The sequence below is a fragment of the Doryrhamphus excisus genome, linkage group LG3, assembly GCF_037039965.1.
Source record: "Doryrhamphus excisus strain RoL-2023G ecotype Guam linkage group LG3, RoL_Dexc_Guam_v1.1, whole genome shotgun sequence".
Lineage (NCBI taxonomy): Eukaryota > Metazoa > Chordata > Actinopteri > Syngnathiformes > Syngnathidae > Doryrhamphus > Doryrhamphus excisus.
The window spans coordinates 12,885,028-12,903,881 of record NC_136359.1 but is presented as its reverse complement, the minus strand read 5'-3'; the positions used below and the strand labels follow the sequence as shown (position 1 = coordinate 12,903,881).

The following is an 18,854-nucleotide window of genomic DNA, read 5'->3' as shown; positions in this document are numbered from 1 at the left end:
CTTGAGTGTGTATTTGCACACTGAAGTTTCACAATTTTGGTGATGCAAGATATTATCTCACTTACCAGACAGACTAAAATCCGTATTCAAACGGGAAAGGTGCTTGATTCAGAGAAATCATGTTTGCACATACTTCAATAACCTTCAACAGGAATATGCTAGCTCCTGACAGTCACACATCTCTGCGTCTTAAATGTAATTATTATATGTTAATTATTTACTCTTATATAATAACCTTTTACTTTATGGTGCTAAATGCACTATTAAAATCTCTTTTTGATACTTTTTTTGTACTCCAAACATGACGATCGCTTACCTTAATAGCCGTTAACTACTAACAAATGTAGCTCATACCTGGTGGTAACTTCTGACACACTCGCTGCGAAGATCACCACCACCAAAGTGAGACGAGTAACTCCTGTAGAGAGATGGATAAATATCAATGTAGTGAACAAGACTATGGAAGAATCACCTGAAGCTTTCATGGTGGAATGCAAACTCTTGAAAGCCGTCAGAGGAAGATCTAAGTGATTAGGTGTTGTAATCACAAGGATGTTAAACATACTGTAGTTGTCATGGCGGAGCACAGGTAACCATGGTGATAGGAGGCAGCAGTCAAGCCGCTGTTCTAGTTGATTGGTAGAGGATGAGACGTTGAACACAAGCTGGCAAGTGTTAACCTGTGAAGACAATCTGGCAAGCTGGCGTGCAAACAAAAGCGAATGGACAAAAACAGGCCATGAGAGTAAAAAATAAAAATAAAAAATATGACTTTTATTCACTTGCAAACGTGTTGCTGTTTCAGTGCTGGCATATCAAAATAAATAGGTGGCATGAGCTCAAAAAATAAAACAAACTCAAAAGCGTGATGAAAAGAACACAACAGGCCAGTGTAACATAAATGGTGAGCAATGCCCATACAATCGTTTTGATAACACAACACATGAAATCTTGCAGTAGTATGAGGCCTGGGCCTCTTTAGTGAGTGATACAAAAGTAAAGTGCTGGTGTGATACAGGTGGTTTGTCGTTGAGGCCAACAGATGAGTGAAGAAGCACTTTGAGAGAGACAGACCAGACCAACGTGGCAGTGCGCGGCAAACCTTAAGAGGAATGTTCTTTAATGGCGGCGCTCTGTGGTTACATTGAATGACGTGTTCATGTTTGTTTGTTTGTTTGTTTTGTGTGCACCTTTTTTTGTCTTTGTGGCCTGGTGGCGAAACAACACAACTATGCTCTAAACATCTGAGAATCTTTGTTGTGATGACAAAACGCACATTTCAAATTACAAAGCAAAAATCGAAAACAACAAATACACAGTATCATGTCTGCACCACAGACCTCCATTAAGACACCCCCTGATGTAAAAAAAAAGGGATGCTTGGATAAATAAAAACAGATGAAATTACCACCGTTCATGTCTTTTTTGCTATACACACACAAAGACATCCGGCGCTTCACAATCAGTGGCCAGTTTAAAAGGCGGTTGGACCAGTCGACAATTAGTACCACCGTGTGTTCAAGGCCAAACAAGTCTCCATATGCCATCCACAACAACAAAAAAAGCTGTTTATTTTTTAGGTAATTAATGGGTGGAAAAACTGGCGCCCTAATTCAACAACGCAGGAAGCGATGATGTCCGATCAAGTCTTTTGTTATGTGGCCATTCCCTGCTCCCATGCTGATCTGAGTAATACGTAGTGTAAACACCCACCACCAGAGGGCGACAGAGACCCACATGCACCTACAGACCCACACATGGCAAAGAAGCAAACCCGGGCAGCTTTTCTGATCTTTAAAGTTTTCTTGCCTTCATCCAGATGAACACAGCCGCTCCTTAGCAAATCGTGCATGGCAGCGAGAAATTTGGGTAAACAAAGCAAGATGGTGCTATATGATGGGGATGACAGGATGTTGGGTTAATCCCTCTTGCTATTTTGCTCCTTTCTTGGCCGCCGTGCTCCTCTTGGTTTGCCACAGGTGGTTGTGGATGGTCAGAGCGTCCACACTGACTGACACAGTCTTTGCGGGGATTACGGTGAATTGCTTGCGGTCCGAGCTGTACTTGTACAGCTTGTCGATCATTTTCTTGCTGATGCTTTTAGGCCCTGTGCCTGTCAGCTTGTGGATCTCCTCCGTGTCGGGGAAGTAGGAGTAGAGTGCCCGGAACTGGCAGCCACCATCGCGAAATAGAATCATCATGTGATTGGACTCGCACTTCTCCAACTCCTGAGGAGAAGGACCTCAGTTACCAAGGTGTAAGCAAATTGAATTGAAATCCAGGTAGGACTTAAGACATGTCATTGGACCTCGTCAAGAAGGGAACTGACCTCTAGGATCTGGTTCTTCTGCGGCTCATTGACTTTCCCAGCCAGACAGCAATGTGATATGGCGTTGTGGATGATTGGCTTGTTTGATTTGGCACTTGGCTCCTTGAAGAGTTTTGGGCCTGGGTAAGTAGAGCGGTTAACAATATTAAATTATTTGTTATTACACAAATATATACAATAGGAAATTGGACAGAAATACACCAAAATAGAACAGGCTTATTTGACTGGTGGCCTGTTGGCCAAAATTGGTCCCCCAAAATGACATCGGACCGACCTGAAAGTTAATCTCTAAAGAATTTTGCAACCAATCTTTTGTCTCTTGTCAAAAATAATATCTTTGAATGGTCATAACTTTATTCATGACCATATGTGCTGTTTTGATGAAATACTAGTCCAATATTGTTGTCTACAATATATATTGGATATAAACAAAGTGAAGCATTTAGCTTTACAGCATGGACTAACCAGTGTACTCAGCCATAGAAGTGATGGAAGACGCAGTGGAGCCGTTGTCCCAGTCTCTTTCTGCAGCCCGACTGTTGTTACGACTTCCTGGAAACGACTCTACAGAATCACAGCTGAAACGTACACCAAGCAGACCGACTTTACTTGACGAGCAAAGACATACTATGTAGAAGTGTATATAAGGTGTGAACAACTTACCGGTGGGAACCTGCCCCCCCTGAGTTGACGCTGTCAGCTTCATTGGTGGCAGCAGAGGCCAGCGACAGACTAGATCCTGACTGGGCTGTACTCAGGTTGTCCGCTAAAAAACAGAACACATTTCCTTGATCAAATGGGGAAAATAACTATTTACAGATTTGATGGGACACAGCATCCGCTGTCATACTGAGAAAGTGAATGTTACCCTGAGTAGGAAGTTGTGGATGCCTTGGTTTTCTCATTAAACCAAACTAGTTGAGACTGAATTCACAGCGTCTATGCTGGTTGCCGCAAAGTAGTGAACTATAATTTGCCTCAACAGCTCGACAAGGCAATTAACAAAGCAATAATTGTGGGATATTTTAGGCTACCGGGAAACCAATTGTGTCAGAATTTGGCACAGTTCAAATGACATTCATCTTTACAATAAGATGTAGTGCACAGTACACACCACCAAAGGTCGGTGTCTACATATGGTGGATGGTAAAATGTCAAGGGAAGATTACAAGAAGATGTACTGAGGTACAATATGAGCCAATCCTACGTGTCGAAGAAGAACACTTTGAGAAGTTCTCGCTGGAAGACTCCTCTCTGAAGACAGCCTTGGGTCTGTGCTTCTGCTTGGGTTTGGGTGTTTTGGGCTTCACAAGACCTTGCTCCTCAAACATCTCTTGCTGCTTCCTCCGCAGGTATTCCTGCTTTATTAGCTCCCGCCGTGTTTTCTCTTCCTCTTTACGCATGCGGTCCTCCTCAGCCTTCCGCCTGGTGTTGATCAACCACATATAAAGTGAGCATTTTGTGTGCCAACATCAATATCATCAATCTGGATTGTGAAGAATTGCATAAAAAAACAAGATACCTGGCCTCATCTCGCTTGAGTTCAGATTCTGCTTCCAGCTGCTGTTTCCGCAGCCGAGCTTCCTCAGCTTTCTTCTGCTGCTTCAGCAAGAATGCTGCTCTCTTCTTGGCAAGCTCGTCCTCTGCTTTCTGCTCATCCTGGAACATGTACCACAGAACATGTACAACTGACCAATGTACTAGCTAAACCAAATGTTAATGAAAAATTGTAGTTTTCCTTACTAAATGTGTTTAATATGTACAAATGAACATACAAAAGCACTTTTCCCTACTTATAAGTAAAGTACAAAAAAAATCCATGTACAGTACACATGTAAAATGTTCAGCGAGAAAATCCATGCCCAAGCAGCAGATGGCGCTTTAGCCCTTGACTGCGAGTTTTATTCTAGCTAATCAGAAGCCTGAAGGCACATTCTGGAGTAGGAATAATAACAATAGAGAAGATATGGGGAGCCACCGTTTGTGGGTTGATAGTTACGCGAAATTACACCTAAATATCATGACAATATCATCGTGTCCCTCAACCTTGTATTATATTGTAGTATACATTGTTAGCACAAGAGGCTGCAAATGGTATCACAACATGGATTTTGGGCCATATGACCCATCCCTAACATCAGGTCATTTTGTATTTCTATAGCGTCAATTTACCCCAAATGTGGTTGGTAAAGTACCTTGAAGAAGAAGCCCATGACTGACTTTTGCTCTCCGTCTGCATCTGTCGTTCCATCACCAGCAGCATCCTCTTCTTCGGGGTCCTTCAACTCTGACATATCCACCTCGATCAAGTGAGCTTTGCTGCGCTGCGCTTCCTCTGAGAGTATGTTCTCTTTCCCCGAGCCGTCTGAGGAGTTGAGCTGTGAGTCTCTCAGGGTGCTGGACATGCACTCATCAAATGACACTTCTGGAGCAGCCAGAGCAGTCAGGTCCACTCTTGTTGGTATTCGCACATTCGCCTCATCATGAAGCCTAAAGGCACCTCCCCGGGAGCCTGCTCTGCTGATCATCTCTCCTGCTGCAGGGTTTCTGAGGCTGTGAGTGTCGGGCTGTTCGTTTCTGGGGGACCGGCCCCCAGCTGTCTGTCGTGAGTGTGTTTCGGGTCCACTCTGGGAGGGGGTCAGGGTCCTGGAGCTGTGCCGGCTTTGTTCCTTGCTTATTTTCAGCTCAGATGGTTTGGATCTGGCGCTTCGGCCTGAGTTCAGTTTGGGGGGTTTCCTCACGGGAGCGGTGCCACTGCCGGAGAGGTGCTCCACATAGTGAAAACTGGCTCCAGCCTTAGAGTCACTGTTTTTGTCAGTTGTGAGAGGCTGATGAGTAGCACCAGGAGGGGACTGCACATTTTGCTTCATCATCATCTCCTGCTGAAGGGACAGTTGCATCATCTGCTGCTGGATGTTGCCAATGGCTTCATGCAGCAGTTCGATGGAGCGGTTGCACTCATTGAGGTCCAACTCTTCTTCTACGTAGAAGCTGCCATTGTTTCCCTTCTTGTCTGCTTCTGAGGCACCTGGGGTGGCGATTCCCTCCAGTTCTTTGTCCCCTCTCAGGGCATCAACACACATATCGTCTTTCGCTGATGATGTTCCTTTCCCTCCATTGAGCTCATCTTTGGATTGGTCTCCTTTAAGTGGGTTGGGTAACGTACCACCCTTGCCACCACCTTTCTTTACTATATGCAGGAATGCAGCCTTACCTAGCTTCTGCCTCTGCCGGGCTGACAGAACTTCCATCTTCTTCTTCTGATGCTCAATGGCACGTCGCTTCTCCTCCAGTTGCATACGCAGCTGGACAATTTCGGATGCAAGAACATTGGCACCTCCACTACCATCCCCAGTACGATTGCAACCTCCTAATGGTGAGGAAGGACTCTGGTCTCTTTTGAGCCTCCATGAAGAGGCCAGGGGCCCACTACTCTCTGAGCCATCTGGAGTGGTCCTTTGTGAGCTGGAGGCACTGGAGCGTAGGTCATGGTTGCTGCCAAAGCGCTGCTGCTGGGCTTTACGCTCAGCAAAAGAGGTCATACGGACGCTTCCGCTGGCCACACTACTGGCCTGGGAGTAAGCGCTAAGGCAGGGGCTGGAGCGACCACTGCAGCCATTCATGTCTTTGTCCTCATGCTCTTTGACATTCATGTCCTCCTGGAGTTTTGCAGATTCCTCCTCATTCTCCTCATTAAAGCTTTTTCTCGGCCAAGCAAGGTCTTTTGTAGTAACAGCCTCATCCAAATCCTCATCCTCCTCATCCAGGTCTTCTAGGTCTGCATCAAGAATTTGGCAAGGCTTTGTCTCCTCAGAATCTGAATGCAGGTAAAAGCCTCCCTCTGGCTCTTTTGATGAGGTGTCTACACTGCTGGTGGCACTGGGCCTGGCACCTGTCTGAGACTGTGGAGGCTCCTCTGATAAGACAGCCTCCTCCTCACTCATAGAGGTAAAGGTTTGGTTAAGGATGAAGGGAGTTTTCCTTGGAACTACAGAAGACGATCCATCTCCTCGGCGTAAAGATCCTCTTCCTGACGGACAGGGCCCCTCTCCACTCTCCTCCTCCTTGTTTAGACATACAGACTTCTCTTTAGCTGGTTTCAGTACAGCAGGCATCAGCGGTTCTAGGTAAAAGCCTTCTGGTGTAGGTTGGGACTTTGTCTCGGGTTCTACTACTGCAGCTGCTTGGCTACCATCAAGTTGTTTAACGACAGAAGCAGACTCCATCCTGGCGACTGCCACCAAAGATTCCTCTTCATGGTCAAGGTTGACTTTCCCCAACAGGCTGTGGCCATTAACTCTGCGCATCTGAGCTTGTGAGGATTGGTGAAGTGAAGTCTGGTGCTTTGGCGTGACATTGATGACATTTGATGCCAGGCTGTCTTTACTAATTGAGCGGGCCAAGCTAACACTGTCACCAGATGCAACATCAGCATCACTGTCTGCAGCTGAATGGCACATGAAGGGGCTCAGCGTGGACACAGGCCTGAAGAAAGAATGAGGTTCATCTTGCATTAAAATTATTTGTCAAGAAAGATAGATGGGTCTATGAGCTTCTTTTATTTACTAAATTTACTTTAGGATAAGGACGTGGGCCTCTTCATTGTTGACTTTCTGCAATATGATAATTTATATTTACCGCTGTCTCTTGTCGGGCCAAGCGACAACAGACCCTCTGGCCTGTTTGTCCATCTGTGTCAAGGAGTTGGAGCGGTTCCTTAGGCCTTAAAGTGAACAATATTAATCTTAAATATGATATGAAGAGGATGTTGATGCTGAAACATGCAATGTGAGGCCGTTACAAATGTCTTTACCTGCACTTTCATCCCCTTGATGCTTCTGCTGCCTCTGACGCAAAGGCAAAAGTGGGTGGGAAGGACTGAACGAGGGACCACCTCTGCTAAGGAAAACAAAAATCTGCAATTACTTTATATCATTTTTTTATTAAATTGAGTATGGTATGATGCTACCTGTGACAGATTTCAGGGCTGCTCTGGTTTTCACCCGGACCGGCCAAGAAGCTGCGCTTGGTTGCATTAGAGATGGGCACTGATGGGCGGGTACTCTTTGGCTGAGCAATGGCTCGAGCTACAGGGATAAACATTGAAATATAGGCAAGTTGCATAAAAAAAGCATTTTAAGATGCAACAATTGAGCAAACACACCATCTTTTGACTCTTGCAGATCTCTGGGAAGGACAAATTCTGGCTTGACGGTCTCGAACCACCAGAAGAGTTCAGCAATGAACACCATGACATTGTGCTGCAAAAAGTACCCATAATTATTAGTGATACCGGTGATGACGAGCTTTGTCTTCAGAGTTAATATTTTCAAATGCTTACATGGAAAATCTTAAAAACAAAGCAAGTCATTGTACCTTGAGCACAAGAGGTGAGTAAAGTATGTCCTCCGTCGTCAGATAGAAACTTTTATTCAGATACTCATTCGCAAACTCTCTGAGCAGGTGGATGTTGTACAGGCTATCAGCAATGGAGGGAACTTCCTTCAGGCAAATATCTGATCAGACAGGAAGAGAGTATATCAGATAAGAACATGACTCAACGGCATATGCTGGGAGTAAATGTCAACTAGCAGGACAACAACAGTCATGTCAGGGATCTGTATGTTTTTATACGAGTGTTCATTTGCATGCACGGCTTACCCTCCAACTTCATGAGGTCTGGGCAGTAGTAGTGGACGACTGTGAGCAATGCACCTCCATCGCAAACATCTCTCATCAAATCCTCTAGAAGTGGAAAGAAGGGTAGATGGCGTCCAGAGGCATGCTCCCGACGATACCTTACCTGACCATAATATTAAGAAAATTTAATCAAATCAAATTAAGCAAATCAGACAAATCCCCATAATACTAAGGGGAAACAAATGAAACATCAAGAAAACAATGACCAGAGCCACAAAGTGCAGCTCATTTGTACTTGCATCTGACCTAGTCAAAGCACAGGTCACACAAGAATATTTCACTTAAGTTGTGTCGCTTAAGTTAAGCATCAGTCAAGGTTCTCCCTAGGAATTTCAAATCACAATAATAATGTATTGGTTTAACTATTTGGACTGAAATTGAGGTTTATTTACTTCTCAGGATGGAGCTAAATGAAGGCACAGTAACGTTACTTTAGAGAGAACCCTGAAGAGCAGGTTACTTATGGCAAGATGGAGGTGTTAGAACAGTAAATAAAGAGTGGACGGTCAGTTTCCTCAAGCCTTTTTGAGAGGGTGAATAGTGACGCAATCTGGTAGAATTAGGCAAAAAGAACCAGCAAAGCGGGGGTGGGGTGGGGGGGATTGAGGTGATCACTGGTGGCCCATTGAAAATGAGTGCAGTTTTAAGCATAAAAACAAAACAAAACACACAAAAAAATCCCTGACCACTGTAGCATTCAGTTTTGATTTGACTTTACAATATTTACTTAACACTCTCCTAATGATAACTTTGGCTCCAGCATGCTTTGAGCCAGCATTTCAAATACATAAAGACAGCAGACACCAGGGATGGGCATCTAAGCAGAAAATATCACTCCAAGAATAAAGTATCTACCAATTGTAGTCATTACTCTAAGTGCAAATAAGTAAGAACCTACATCCATAAATGCAATAAGTCTATGTATGACGTCAACATTTTCACATGAAAATGCATATGTCAACAAAGCAACTCTGGCCTGATGAGATGAGTTGTGACAGTGTGACCTGCTCTGAAGGAAACAATGTTTTTGCTTCAAAAAAGGTTGCAAAAATCCTGGCAGTCATGTAGTCAAATCCAAATCCACCGATTTGCTTCCAGACATGACCTACTACACAACACAACCCTTCCATGACTCCTATCAGTTATCGTTAACTGATTCAACCCATCCCTAGCAGCAATATGCAGAGTGAAAAGTGTGTGGGGCAGGAGAGTGAGATTGAGGAAGATGATAAAGCAGGTCAGTGAGGGGGTGCCCAGAACTGGGGTGCACTGCAAAGAAAAGGTGATGTGTAGGCAATGGGTTTCATAAAAGTCTAATTGAAGCAAGTACAAAAATAGAAAATTACACAATTTGCTTAAGCTTGAAATGAGATTGAACACATTGTTACATAAAGGAATGCCACAAAGCCATTCCAAAGCTCGCAATAACCTTGGAGGAGGATTATATGTGGAAAAAAAAGTAAGAAGGAATCAGTTTTCTCCTCCTTGGCTACAAGCAGCACAGAATGAGCTTCGATGGGCCTGTGTGGCTTTGCGCACAAATAAACACAAAACTATGCGTGCAGTGAGGGGAGAGTATGTGGGGGGGCTGGCTTCCAACTTACGGGGACTAGCTTCCAATACCATTTGGAGGGAGACTATCCAGTTTGCAGGGATAAGAGATGCAAGGAGGAATAAATGGGGAACAGGAGCAGAGATTAATAGGTCAAAGGTCATGAACAAAGGATAGGCTCTGCATCCATTTTACAGATAGAAACAGAAAAGGGTCACAGCAATATGAAAGCGTTATTAAGAAGAAACAAGTGGTAGGAGACCGTTTACCTTTTGGTGACTGGGGGATTCTAAAAGGTGGTGTTTGACTTTGTGCTCCTTTTCGGCTATTTCTCTCATCTTTGTGTTCACCTGCAGAAAATGTGAACAAGAACATGTGTCTGGAAAATGGAGTAATCTCATTCGGGTGAGTGGTCATTCTTCATACCTTGTTGATCCAGAAAACCATGGCGTCCTCCATGTCAAAGGGAAGCTCCTTGGAGGGATTGAAGGTAGAGAAGCGCTCCACAGAAGCCACCACTTTCTCAATGCTGATCATCTCCACTGTGTAAGCCATCATCAGGGCATCGATCATGGGAATGTGAGCACTCTGGATGAGTGAGGGATGAACATATGACAATTCTGTGCAACTGGAAACATTCTGTAAATGGGCTGTGTTGTGTTGTGTTCAGGCTGACAGTGTAAGTAACAATCAAGCAGATGGCTGATTCTTACAAATAAACACTGTAGCCCTAATCAGGTGCTGAGGGGCTGTTTGCAGGAGTAGCTCAGTTTCTTTCAATGTTTCTTTGAAAATGCTATCCGTCAGCAAAGTGGGAGGGGCCTTCCATTAGCCATAAAGCAAGTGCTGTCCTGCACAAGATTTTCCATCTTGTCAACAGGCTTTGTGTGGCTGCAGGGATTACTGAGTCAGGCCACAAGCAAAAAGCACATCCCTGGTGTTCAAGCCTAACGTGACGAGGCCCATTTTATGGCACAGATGGTTTCCATGGTAACAAACAGGAAGAAAGATGGTGTGAATTGGACATGGAAAATAGATCTCCATTTCATGAGACACGTCGTTGTTATACATAAACAGGGTTTCCGCTACATGTAATGGATTTTGATGCAGTGCTACAGTAAAATAAAAGCTGCCACACCTTGGAAATGAGTTGTTTTTCACGTGAAAACAAAGTTAAGTAAGACATTGTATGAATGAAGATCTAGGCTACATCAGTGTGGTCCATTGGGAAAGTAGTCTGGGTCTCGTGTAACCTATGTCATATGACATGAGTCAGCCAACATTAAGCCCCCTCCTGATTCGTCCTCTGGTGGCAAAAAAAAAAAAGTGGACAACAGATGGTGGCAGCCACACATGGATAATGCAACATTAATCTTAATTATTCCAATTAAGGATGAACTAACTCAGCGGTAAGATGGCTATATCTGTAACAAAAGTTCAGTACAGTTTATGTACACAATTCTTGAGGAATTATGTGCCATTATCTTACTGCCATATTTATTTGAATTGTGAATTACATCAACTACTTTGATGACCTGTAAACTTTAAAACCGTGAATGTGAAATACTAATCATTGATATTTAGTATAGTAGTTTAGCAATTAGATTGTATATGTGCTATATGTTTGATAGCAACAGATCATTTTTGATTGTGTGCACGTCTACAATGTGCATAAATACTCATACATTATTTATAAATATACTCTCGCTAAATATATATTTTCTCTATGTTCATAGTAGGAGCTACGTCTTTGAGATAAGGTCATTAAAAGTAGCCCACAGGCTGAAAAAGTGTGAGTATCTCTGTGCTATATCGATACATGTACAGCCTATTTACACATTGACCACAACTGGTTTGAAATAAAATATCATATATCATAAAAACGTTTCACGGTGCTTTATTTTGAAAAACGTGCACCAGAATCACTTTCTGCCCTGTTGGCGCTTGAAAGATTAGAATAGGTAGAAAAATCAGACAGAAATGTGTTTAAAGTGAATTGACGCATTTCTTGCTCAAGCCTGTAAAAATAACCTGAATGTTGACATTATTACCCACAGTAAATTTAAATATTTAAAAAAAAAACTGCTGTCACAGCGACGTGGTAGTGGCACGACACAGCGGCAGCAGCCCACCATCACATCTTAAAAATACAGTAAAGTCTCGTTATATCGATATTCTCGGGAGTCGGAAAAAATACCGATATAACCGGACTATCCATATGTCCGATCCTGCGCCGAACTGCATTAAAAGTGGGCAATAATGCACAATGTCGAGCAGCTTAAATCAATCTTTGCTTAAGGATTTCAATACCAAAAAAAGAACACGGCGAACGGCTGCTTCCAGTCAACTTTATTTTTCACACTTCCACCACCAGAGCACAGCACACACACCGATTCCCGCACTTCCTGGTTCACAGGTCATGCTCAACCCGCCCCACATAGCTGGCCAAACACATGCCTGCAACAGAAGAACCAACTGCGTTCGTGGTTTCTCTCGTGTGTATAGATTCTATACAGGCATGTGTTTGGCCAGCTATGTGGGGCGGGTTGAGCATGACCTGTGAACCAGGAAGTGCGGAAATCGGTGTGTGTGCTGCGCTCTGGTGGTGGAAGTGTGAAAAATAAAGTTGACTGGAAGCAGCCGTTCGCCGTGTTCTTTTTTGGTATTGAAATCCTTAAGCAAAGATTGATTTAAGCTGCTTTTGTATCGATATAAGCAGACCAAATTGGCTGGCGGGAGATGAAAAGGGCATCGTAGTAACCGGATTATCATAATAACCGGGTATCATACTAACGGAACTAATTATATCATAAAAGACTAGAAATTTGCCGGGAAATGAAATAGTATCGTAATAAGTAGGAATTCGTTATAACCGATATCGATATAATGAGACTTTACTGTAACCGTCGGGGAAACGCTGATAAAATAAAGCATAGTTTTTTTTAATATATATTTCAGACACTATGTGGCAGCAGATTGTCATTTACGCAAGTCAGCGCCTTCCTTCAAAGGTTCAATATCAGATGTCCTCTCACTAATGTCTTGTCTTTCCAAACTCACCATCTTGATGGGTACAGAAGCGAGGTCCTCCTCTGTTACGGCTGTGTCGTCACTCTCCACAACATAAATGCCCTTCCTGTCAAGAGATTGGATGACGGAGTGGTGTGACTGGAGAGACGCTGCCTGCTCTGTCTTGAGGATGAGGGCGCAGACACGACAGTAAAGCTCGCTGGACAGCAGCAGGTGGATGACAGGTGGCTTGATGTGTTCCTGGTCATACTGGTCTGTGTAGAAGGGATCCCTCAAGTCCTCTGGTATATGGTCTGCAATGTCCAGACAAATGTTTAGACAATGCAACTCATTAAAAAGTAACAGAAAACAAACAAATAGCATCTGACTTGACGTAATGCAATGCAATATTACTGCTCCAACTTGACAACCAACTACTGGAATGCAAACACGCTATATAGCCCTGTGTGTAATCTTTGTTCAGTTTCAGTCAGTCAACATTTACACATGTAAGTTGCTACGTATTGCTTGAGAGAGCTCTTGGTCTGAAAACAGGCACCACGGCTGCTATGTTTAGCTTTATTAGCAATCCAAAGAACTAGAGGGACTCCAAGTACAAGAATAGACAATGACCTAAACAAGAGATTATGTACTCTAGATGTGAAGTTACCCAAACACAATGACCTAATAAGGAGCTGAGACAAAGCACTGGATGTTTGCTATGCTAAAATCAAACGGGCAAACTAAACAGAGATGTTTTAAAGTAAGTCTGAAAAACCTTTCCAAATCCTTTCACCCCCCCACCCCCCAAACAGAACAGTGAGGAGAAAAATAACCTTGCTCCACTAAATGTGAGCGTGTCAGTAGCACTGCATAAGCCGAGTGTGTGTGACATGCTCTGTTCTGACGGGATAAAGGAAGCCCGCCGTCAGCAATCTCACATTCACAAAAGTACAGAGGCAGCTTCTCCCTGCATGTCCCCAAAAGCACAGTGGTATGGGGATGATAATGTGTAAGGGTGCACAGTCAATCAAAACAGTACCAAAATCCATAAATGTATGTCATAAATACAAGGGATGACCCGATCCCATATAGATATCGGGCTGATATCGGCAAAATAATAACCAATTTGGAATTATATTGGCCTTCATCTCAAATCTTCGATATTGGCACTACTATACAAGCAGTGGGTTGCAGATGTTGCACGTGCATGTCTTTGTAGCAGCGACCAAAATACAGCCCATGTGATCACAACAGCAGTGTTTGCATGCGTGCTAACAAAGTAGCAAGTTAAAGCAGATACCTTAGCCCAAGCATCTACAATGATAGATTAACTTAACTCGCCTGGCGCCTAACTCGCCTGGCGCTGCCTCCCAGTCTTAGTAAAGGTGTGTTCTCAGTCTCTCATCCATTGCTTTGAGACGGCCTGTTTACACCAATGTCAAGCGGTTGGAGTTCTTTTGTTAATCCTCCCGGAATGATGGCAAGCTCTGAATTCATTTGTGTCATTTGTTTTTTCAGTAGCGGTGAGATGGACACAATGTTGTTTTGCCTTACCTACCGGAGGCGTGGCGGATGTATGATGATATGAGGATAGAAAACGATATTAAATCTAAATTCATCAATCATTCATCATATAAACAAACTAGGGCTTTGTGGGTTCTTGTGAATGTGATAATGAAAGGAGTCTAGACTGTTCACGTTTGACTTAATTCCACAGATGATGACAATGTGTGGCAGCTGCACCCTTCCCTCTCTGATCCCATTAGGAACTAGGTTGTGCAAGTGTAGCGCTTACTGGGATGATAGCATCAGCTAACACAAGAAGAGCTACATACAGCAGCAGTTAGCACAAGCAGGATACAAAAACAAGGCTGTGATAAACCATGACAGGTACCCACACTGCCTGACAGCATGTCTGGCTGTCTGCCACTCAGGATGAGAGCAGCTGTGACAGCCTGAAGCCAGAATAATTACATAAACATTTATATATCAATGCCATATTTAAAAGAGCAAAATGAATACCTGAAACAAAAAAAAATCCTGCAGAGTTCTTCAATACCACATGACCTCCAACATCACAAGGCACAAAAAACTACAACGGAGCATTTTTACTTGAATGTGTTGTTGCTATTAAAGACAACAACAGCATAGACCTATTCCCAAACACCACAGGAACCACTGTGCAAAGTGCCCTCCCAAGTAGGCCACTAAAGCTTGGAGGCTTTGCCCACCGTGGGCTCCTCAATTGATACATGATGTGCTTTTGTCCTCTATGCCTGAATCATTACTAGACAGACCCGCCAAATACCTAAAATTTGCTTTCTGTGAAGATTTGTAAACTTGCTCAGTTTCCCTTTTTGCTTATGGCCGAAAAAAATCCAATACAAAACCAAAAGGCATCACATCAATCGATGTAAGAATGGGAAGAAAGTATGCAGTGTGGACTAGTGAGTCAAGGAGTACTAGTCATTGGCTAGTCATTCAATGTTACAATAGCAAAGATGAGGGGGGCTCGGACTTAATAAGCTTTGCTTCTTCCTACTCCTACCGCACATGTGGATCTGTGAATTGAATTATGTGATGTATTCCATTGTAACTTGATGCATGTTCAAATAAAATTAAACCCTTACCATCACATCTCTTTCACACAGTGAAAGGAAAACATGGCACTATAACCCCACCCAAAAGCTGTTGTGATGGTGTGGTACAGGAGATGTGTGTGTGATGTTAATCCTGCGACTTTGCCGTGTTGATTAAAACTCTGCTCGGCAGTCAAGAAAAGACATTGGTACGTCTGGGTAATGGATGGAATGTGTTATGTCAGCAATGGAACAGAAAAAAAACAGGTCAACACTCTCACAATAGCTTAATTTTCCATTTTAATTATTGGAATGTCATAGATATTCGATGAATGCTAATTCTGCGTGCTGTCACTGCGTACAGCTGCACAGTGACTGTGCCTGTAACTGCTTCGTATTGACGTTTGCATTAATGAGATAGCCAGCACAGTGAAGCAGCTCATTTTACACATCAGTTATTTTCTATTTATTTGAACTTCAACTCCTGCTAACCTATCCATCCATCCATCGGCTGGAGCCTATCCCAGCTGACATCGGGCAAGAGGCGGGGTACACACTGGACTGGCTGCTACCTTATCTTAAACCCAAATTTGAGTGAAACTGCATTGCCCACTTTAATACTTTAAGAGCCAAGGGGGGTTGCCAAATGTCAAGAGGGAATTAGCGTTGGCTTGAGTGCAATACTTATTTCCATGGATGCTGATGTTTCACCACAAAAGCTCAACACATTCTGCTGACTGTGAGAAGAACATCCCGATTGGTCGAACATAAACCTGATCCACACCAGTGTAAAAACTCCTTGTCATATTATTGCTCATTTGCTTGGCTCACATGACACTATTCAACCAAATTTGTTCAAACAAATTAATCAACACATCAGTATGGTCAAAACGCAATGCATTCTAGGAAGCGCCAATTTGTTCGGATTTTGAAACAATTTTTGCAGGAACACACATTAGTAATGTTTGTTGTCAGCTAATGATAGAGATTTGCCAAATTAGCTATCATTATATACACCTGCATACAAATATGAAATACAAATTTCCCCACTGAGGGACGAATAAAGGCGTATCTTAATACAGGGGTGTCAAAGTCAAATGGACGGAGGGCCAAATAAAACATTTGGCCACAAGCCGAGGGCCGGACTGTCCAATCTTCATTAAAACCAAGATTTAACCTACTGAAAACATAACAAATATATTACAATATGACTGGATAAATAAAGCAATATTTTCTTATGACTCTGTCAGTCATTTTTAATTTCAGCAGGCACAAAATACAAATGTCCTTTATAGAAAAAAAACTCATAACATAAATTTTATGTTATGAGTTTTTTTTCGACTGGGCTTTTCTGAACAGACTCTGTCGAGATTTGAGGCCTCGTTTTAATTCCTCGACCTTCTGTAGCCTTTGTTCCATGTCCAGAATCTTGTTTTTGTCTGTGTGTTTTGTTTCATGATGCCGTCTCATATTATATTCTTTCATCACCGCCACACTTTCTCCACATAAAAGACACAGAGGTTTTCCAGCTACCTCCGTGAACATGTACTCCAACTCCCACCTTGTTTGAAAGCCCCTGTTTTCACCGTCGACCTTCCGTTTTGCCATTGTTGATGGGTGTTTTTTAAGTTTTATTTTTAACTTAAATTAACTTTTGCTGTTATGCTAATGACTGATGCTGAATGGCTGCTGAATAAATTAAGCCGCCTCCCGCTATGCTCCCGCTCACGTGTCCCTGTTGCATTGTGGGAAATGTAGTACAGTTTATCTGCGGGCCGAATCTAATAATAGATTAATATCATCACGCGGGCCAGGTAAAACCCTCTCGGGCCTTGACTCTGACATATGTGTCTTAATATGTATAGCCCAGGGGTCAGCAACCTTTACCATCAAAAAAGACATTTTGCCTCCTCTTCCGTCAAAGAAAAATATTCTGGAGCCACAAAACATTACACAGTTAATAAACGTGTAACATTTTAATCTTTTAAAAATTGTACCTGTTACCAGAATTGTAGAGTGCATGTGTAAGGCCTACTTTGAAATGAGTGAATGTCAGTTCAATTACTCACCAATGCCATAGGCTTTAGCAAACAGCCATCGCAGGTTGGCAGCTATTTTCGCTCTGGCAGAGTCATACATCTCTAAGGGAATGACATCCATGGTACCTTCTGCAGAGCCAGTCAAGTCCACTTTCCTTCTGGTACTGTCCCCCGCACACAAATCAACATCCATCCTTTGGGGAGGTGGAACAGAGAGACAGTTATGTTAAAGTGAGGATACACACCACATGGTACGAGATGCAAATATTGAATTTGCTGAATTAGCTGTGAGTGTTTCGTCTGTGAATATTCAGTGAAAAATATCTTGTATGCAATAGGTACTATATAGGCCCAAAGTATGAGGCAGAAGACTTCGAGGGGAGCTCAGCAGCTTGAGAAAAATAAACATTTACAAACCTGCGACGCAAACGTCAGTTATGGGCGAGTCTTGGGTGAGCAGAAAACTCCATAAATTATTAATATTTTTTGTGGAGTAGAGGAGGCCCCAACTGTATTATACTCTCTGGGAGGAAGCTCACTGTTCAACATGCTGCTTTATATATATATATATATATATATATATATATATACACAAAACTACTGAGTGGGACAATATGCAAAGACTAACAACTAAAACCACAATAATACATATATTGTGACATGCATACCTCTCCGATTGTGTCATTCAAAACTAACCAACTGCGAATGTGTGCAGCCCTTGTATGCAGGTGTTCCTAATAAAGTGAGTGTATAATTCAATTCTCTACACAGGCAGACCTTGTTCATTTACCAGTTCGTTTAGAGCACTGACTATATGGCCAATGGTGTCTGTTAACTTATGTATGATAAGAGCAATGTCAAACAGTTGGCCTTGGCTAAGTTACTGCTACATTACCTGTAGCGTGAACTCAACCTAGTCTATATTTCAGGATCGGAAGGTAGGTCAATGAGCAATCGGTCATTTCTGCTGGGCTTAAATAACTATAACTAAAGCATTTGCCCATGGCGTTAATTTAGAAATGTGCCTATTGCTATAGCTATAGCAGTTGGCTAGCAATGAATTCGCTAAAGCATGCATTCAAACACTGTATACAACGACCAATTGACGTCCGAGCTAACTGTAATACTAGTTAGCACGTACAATACCTCAAAATGTTCGCTAGCGAGAAACACTTTACCTGAAAAGGGTATCCGAGTCCAATTTCACTTCCACTTAGGCAAATAATCAACAAAGAACCCGCCGAGCTTCACAGTGGGCCACTGCGTTGAAAACAGCCCACTGCCAGCCGCACATCTTAGCCAGCTAATGATGCTAGCAGGGGCAGGCGAGTCAGGATGGTCTCCCAGCAACAACACACGATTCGCGGCCTTATTGACAACGGCTCCACGGTAGAATTTCAGCTGAAAGAAAAAAACAGAGGCGCTGAACTGAAGAGGTGCGACTGACAATAAGATCCACTGGTGTAAAATATACGTCTGTATTAGACGCAACATGCCAGTTAACATTTATTCACATAGCTTGAAGACTGGGGTGAAGCAACGACAAACAGTAGGGCGTTCGCGCTCTGCTCCTAAAAAAAACCCGTATCATAGCTGGTATGCGCATGCGTGATTACTTCAAAGACTCGGGAAACACCAATCTT

The 18,854-nt window shown here is 43.0% G+C and overlaps 1 protein-coding gene across 3 annotated transcripts; it reads right to left on the bottom strand.

The window, feature by feature from the left end:
* Nucleotides 1–753: 753 nt before the first annotated feature.
* Nucleotides 754–18,793, bottom strand: camsap1b (calmodulin regulated spectrin-associated protein 1b). 3 transcript variants are annotated; one of them, XM_058071086.2, is made up of 19 exons: nucleotides 18,390–18,793; nucleotides 17,242–17,405; nucleotides 12,642–12,904; nucleotides 10,008–10,169; nucleotides 9,851–9,931; nucleotides 9,634–9,666; nucleotides 7,991–8,132; nucleotides 7,706–7,845; nucleotides 7,494–7,590; nucleotides 7,299–7,416; nucleotides 7,143–7,228; nucleotides 6,968–7,052; nucleotides 4,525–6,814; nucleotides 3,852–3,988; nucleotides 3,537–3,754; nucleotides 2,993–3,095; nucleotides 2,795–2,907; nucleotides 2,330–2,448; nucleotides 754–2,228 (listed from the first exon to the last, which is right to left on the bottom strand). In XM_058071086.2, exons 2-19 carry the CDS (start codon nucleotides 17,402–17,404, stop codon nucleotides 1,932–1,934), a joined length of 4,647 nt encoding a protein of 1,548 aa, XP_057927069.2. In that variant the 5' UTR covers nucleotide 17,405; nucleotides 18,390–18,793; the 3' UTR covers nucleotides 754–1,931. The 3 variants fall into 3 exon arrangements, with proteins under 3 accessions (XP_057927069.2, XP_057927070.2, XP_057927071.2); XM_058071087.2 differs by having other exon boundaries at nucleotides 7,143–7,225; nucleotides 18,390–18,792; XM_058071088.2 differs by lacking the exon at nucleotides 9,634–9,666 and having other exon boundaries at nucleotides 18,390–18,792.
* Between the last annotated feature and the right edge of the window lie 61 nt (nucleotides 18,794–18,854).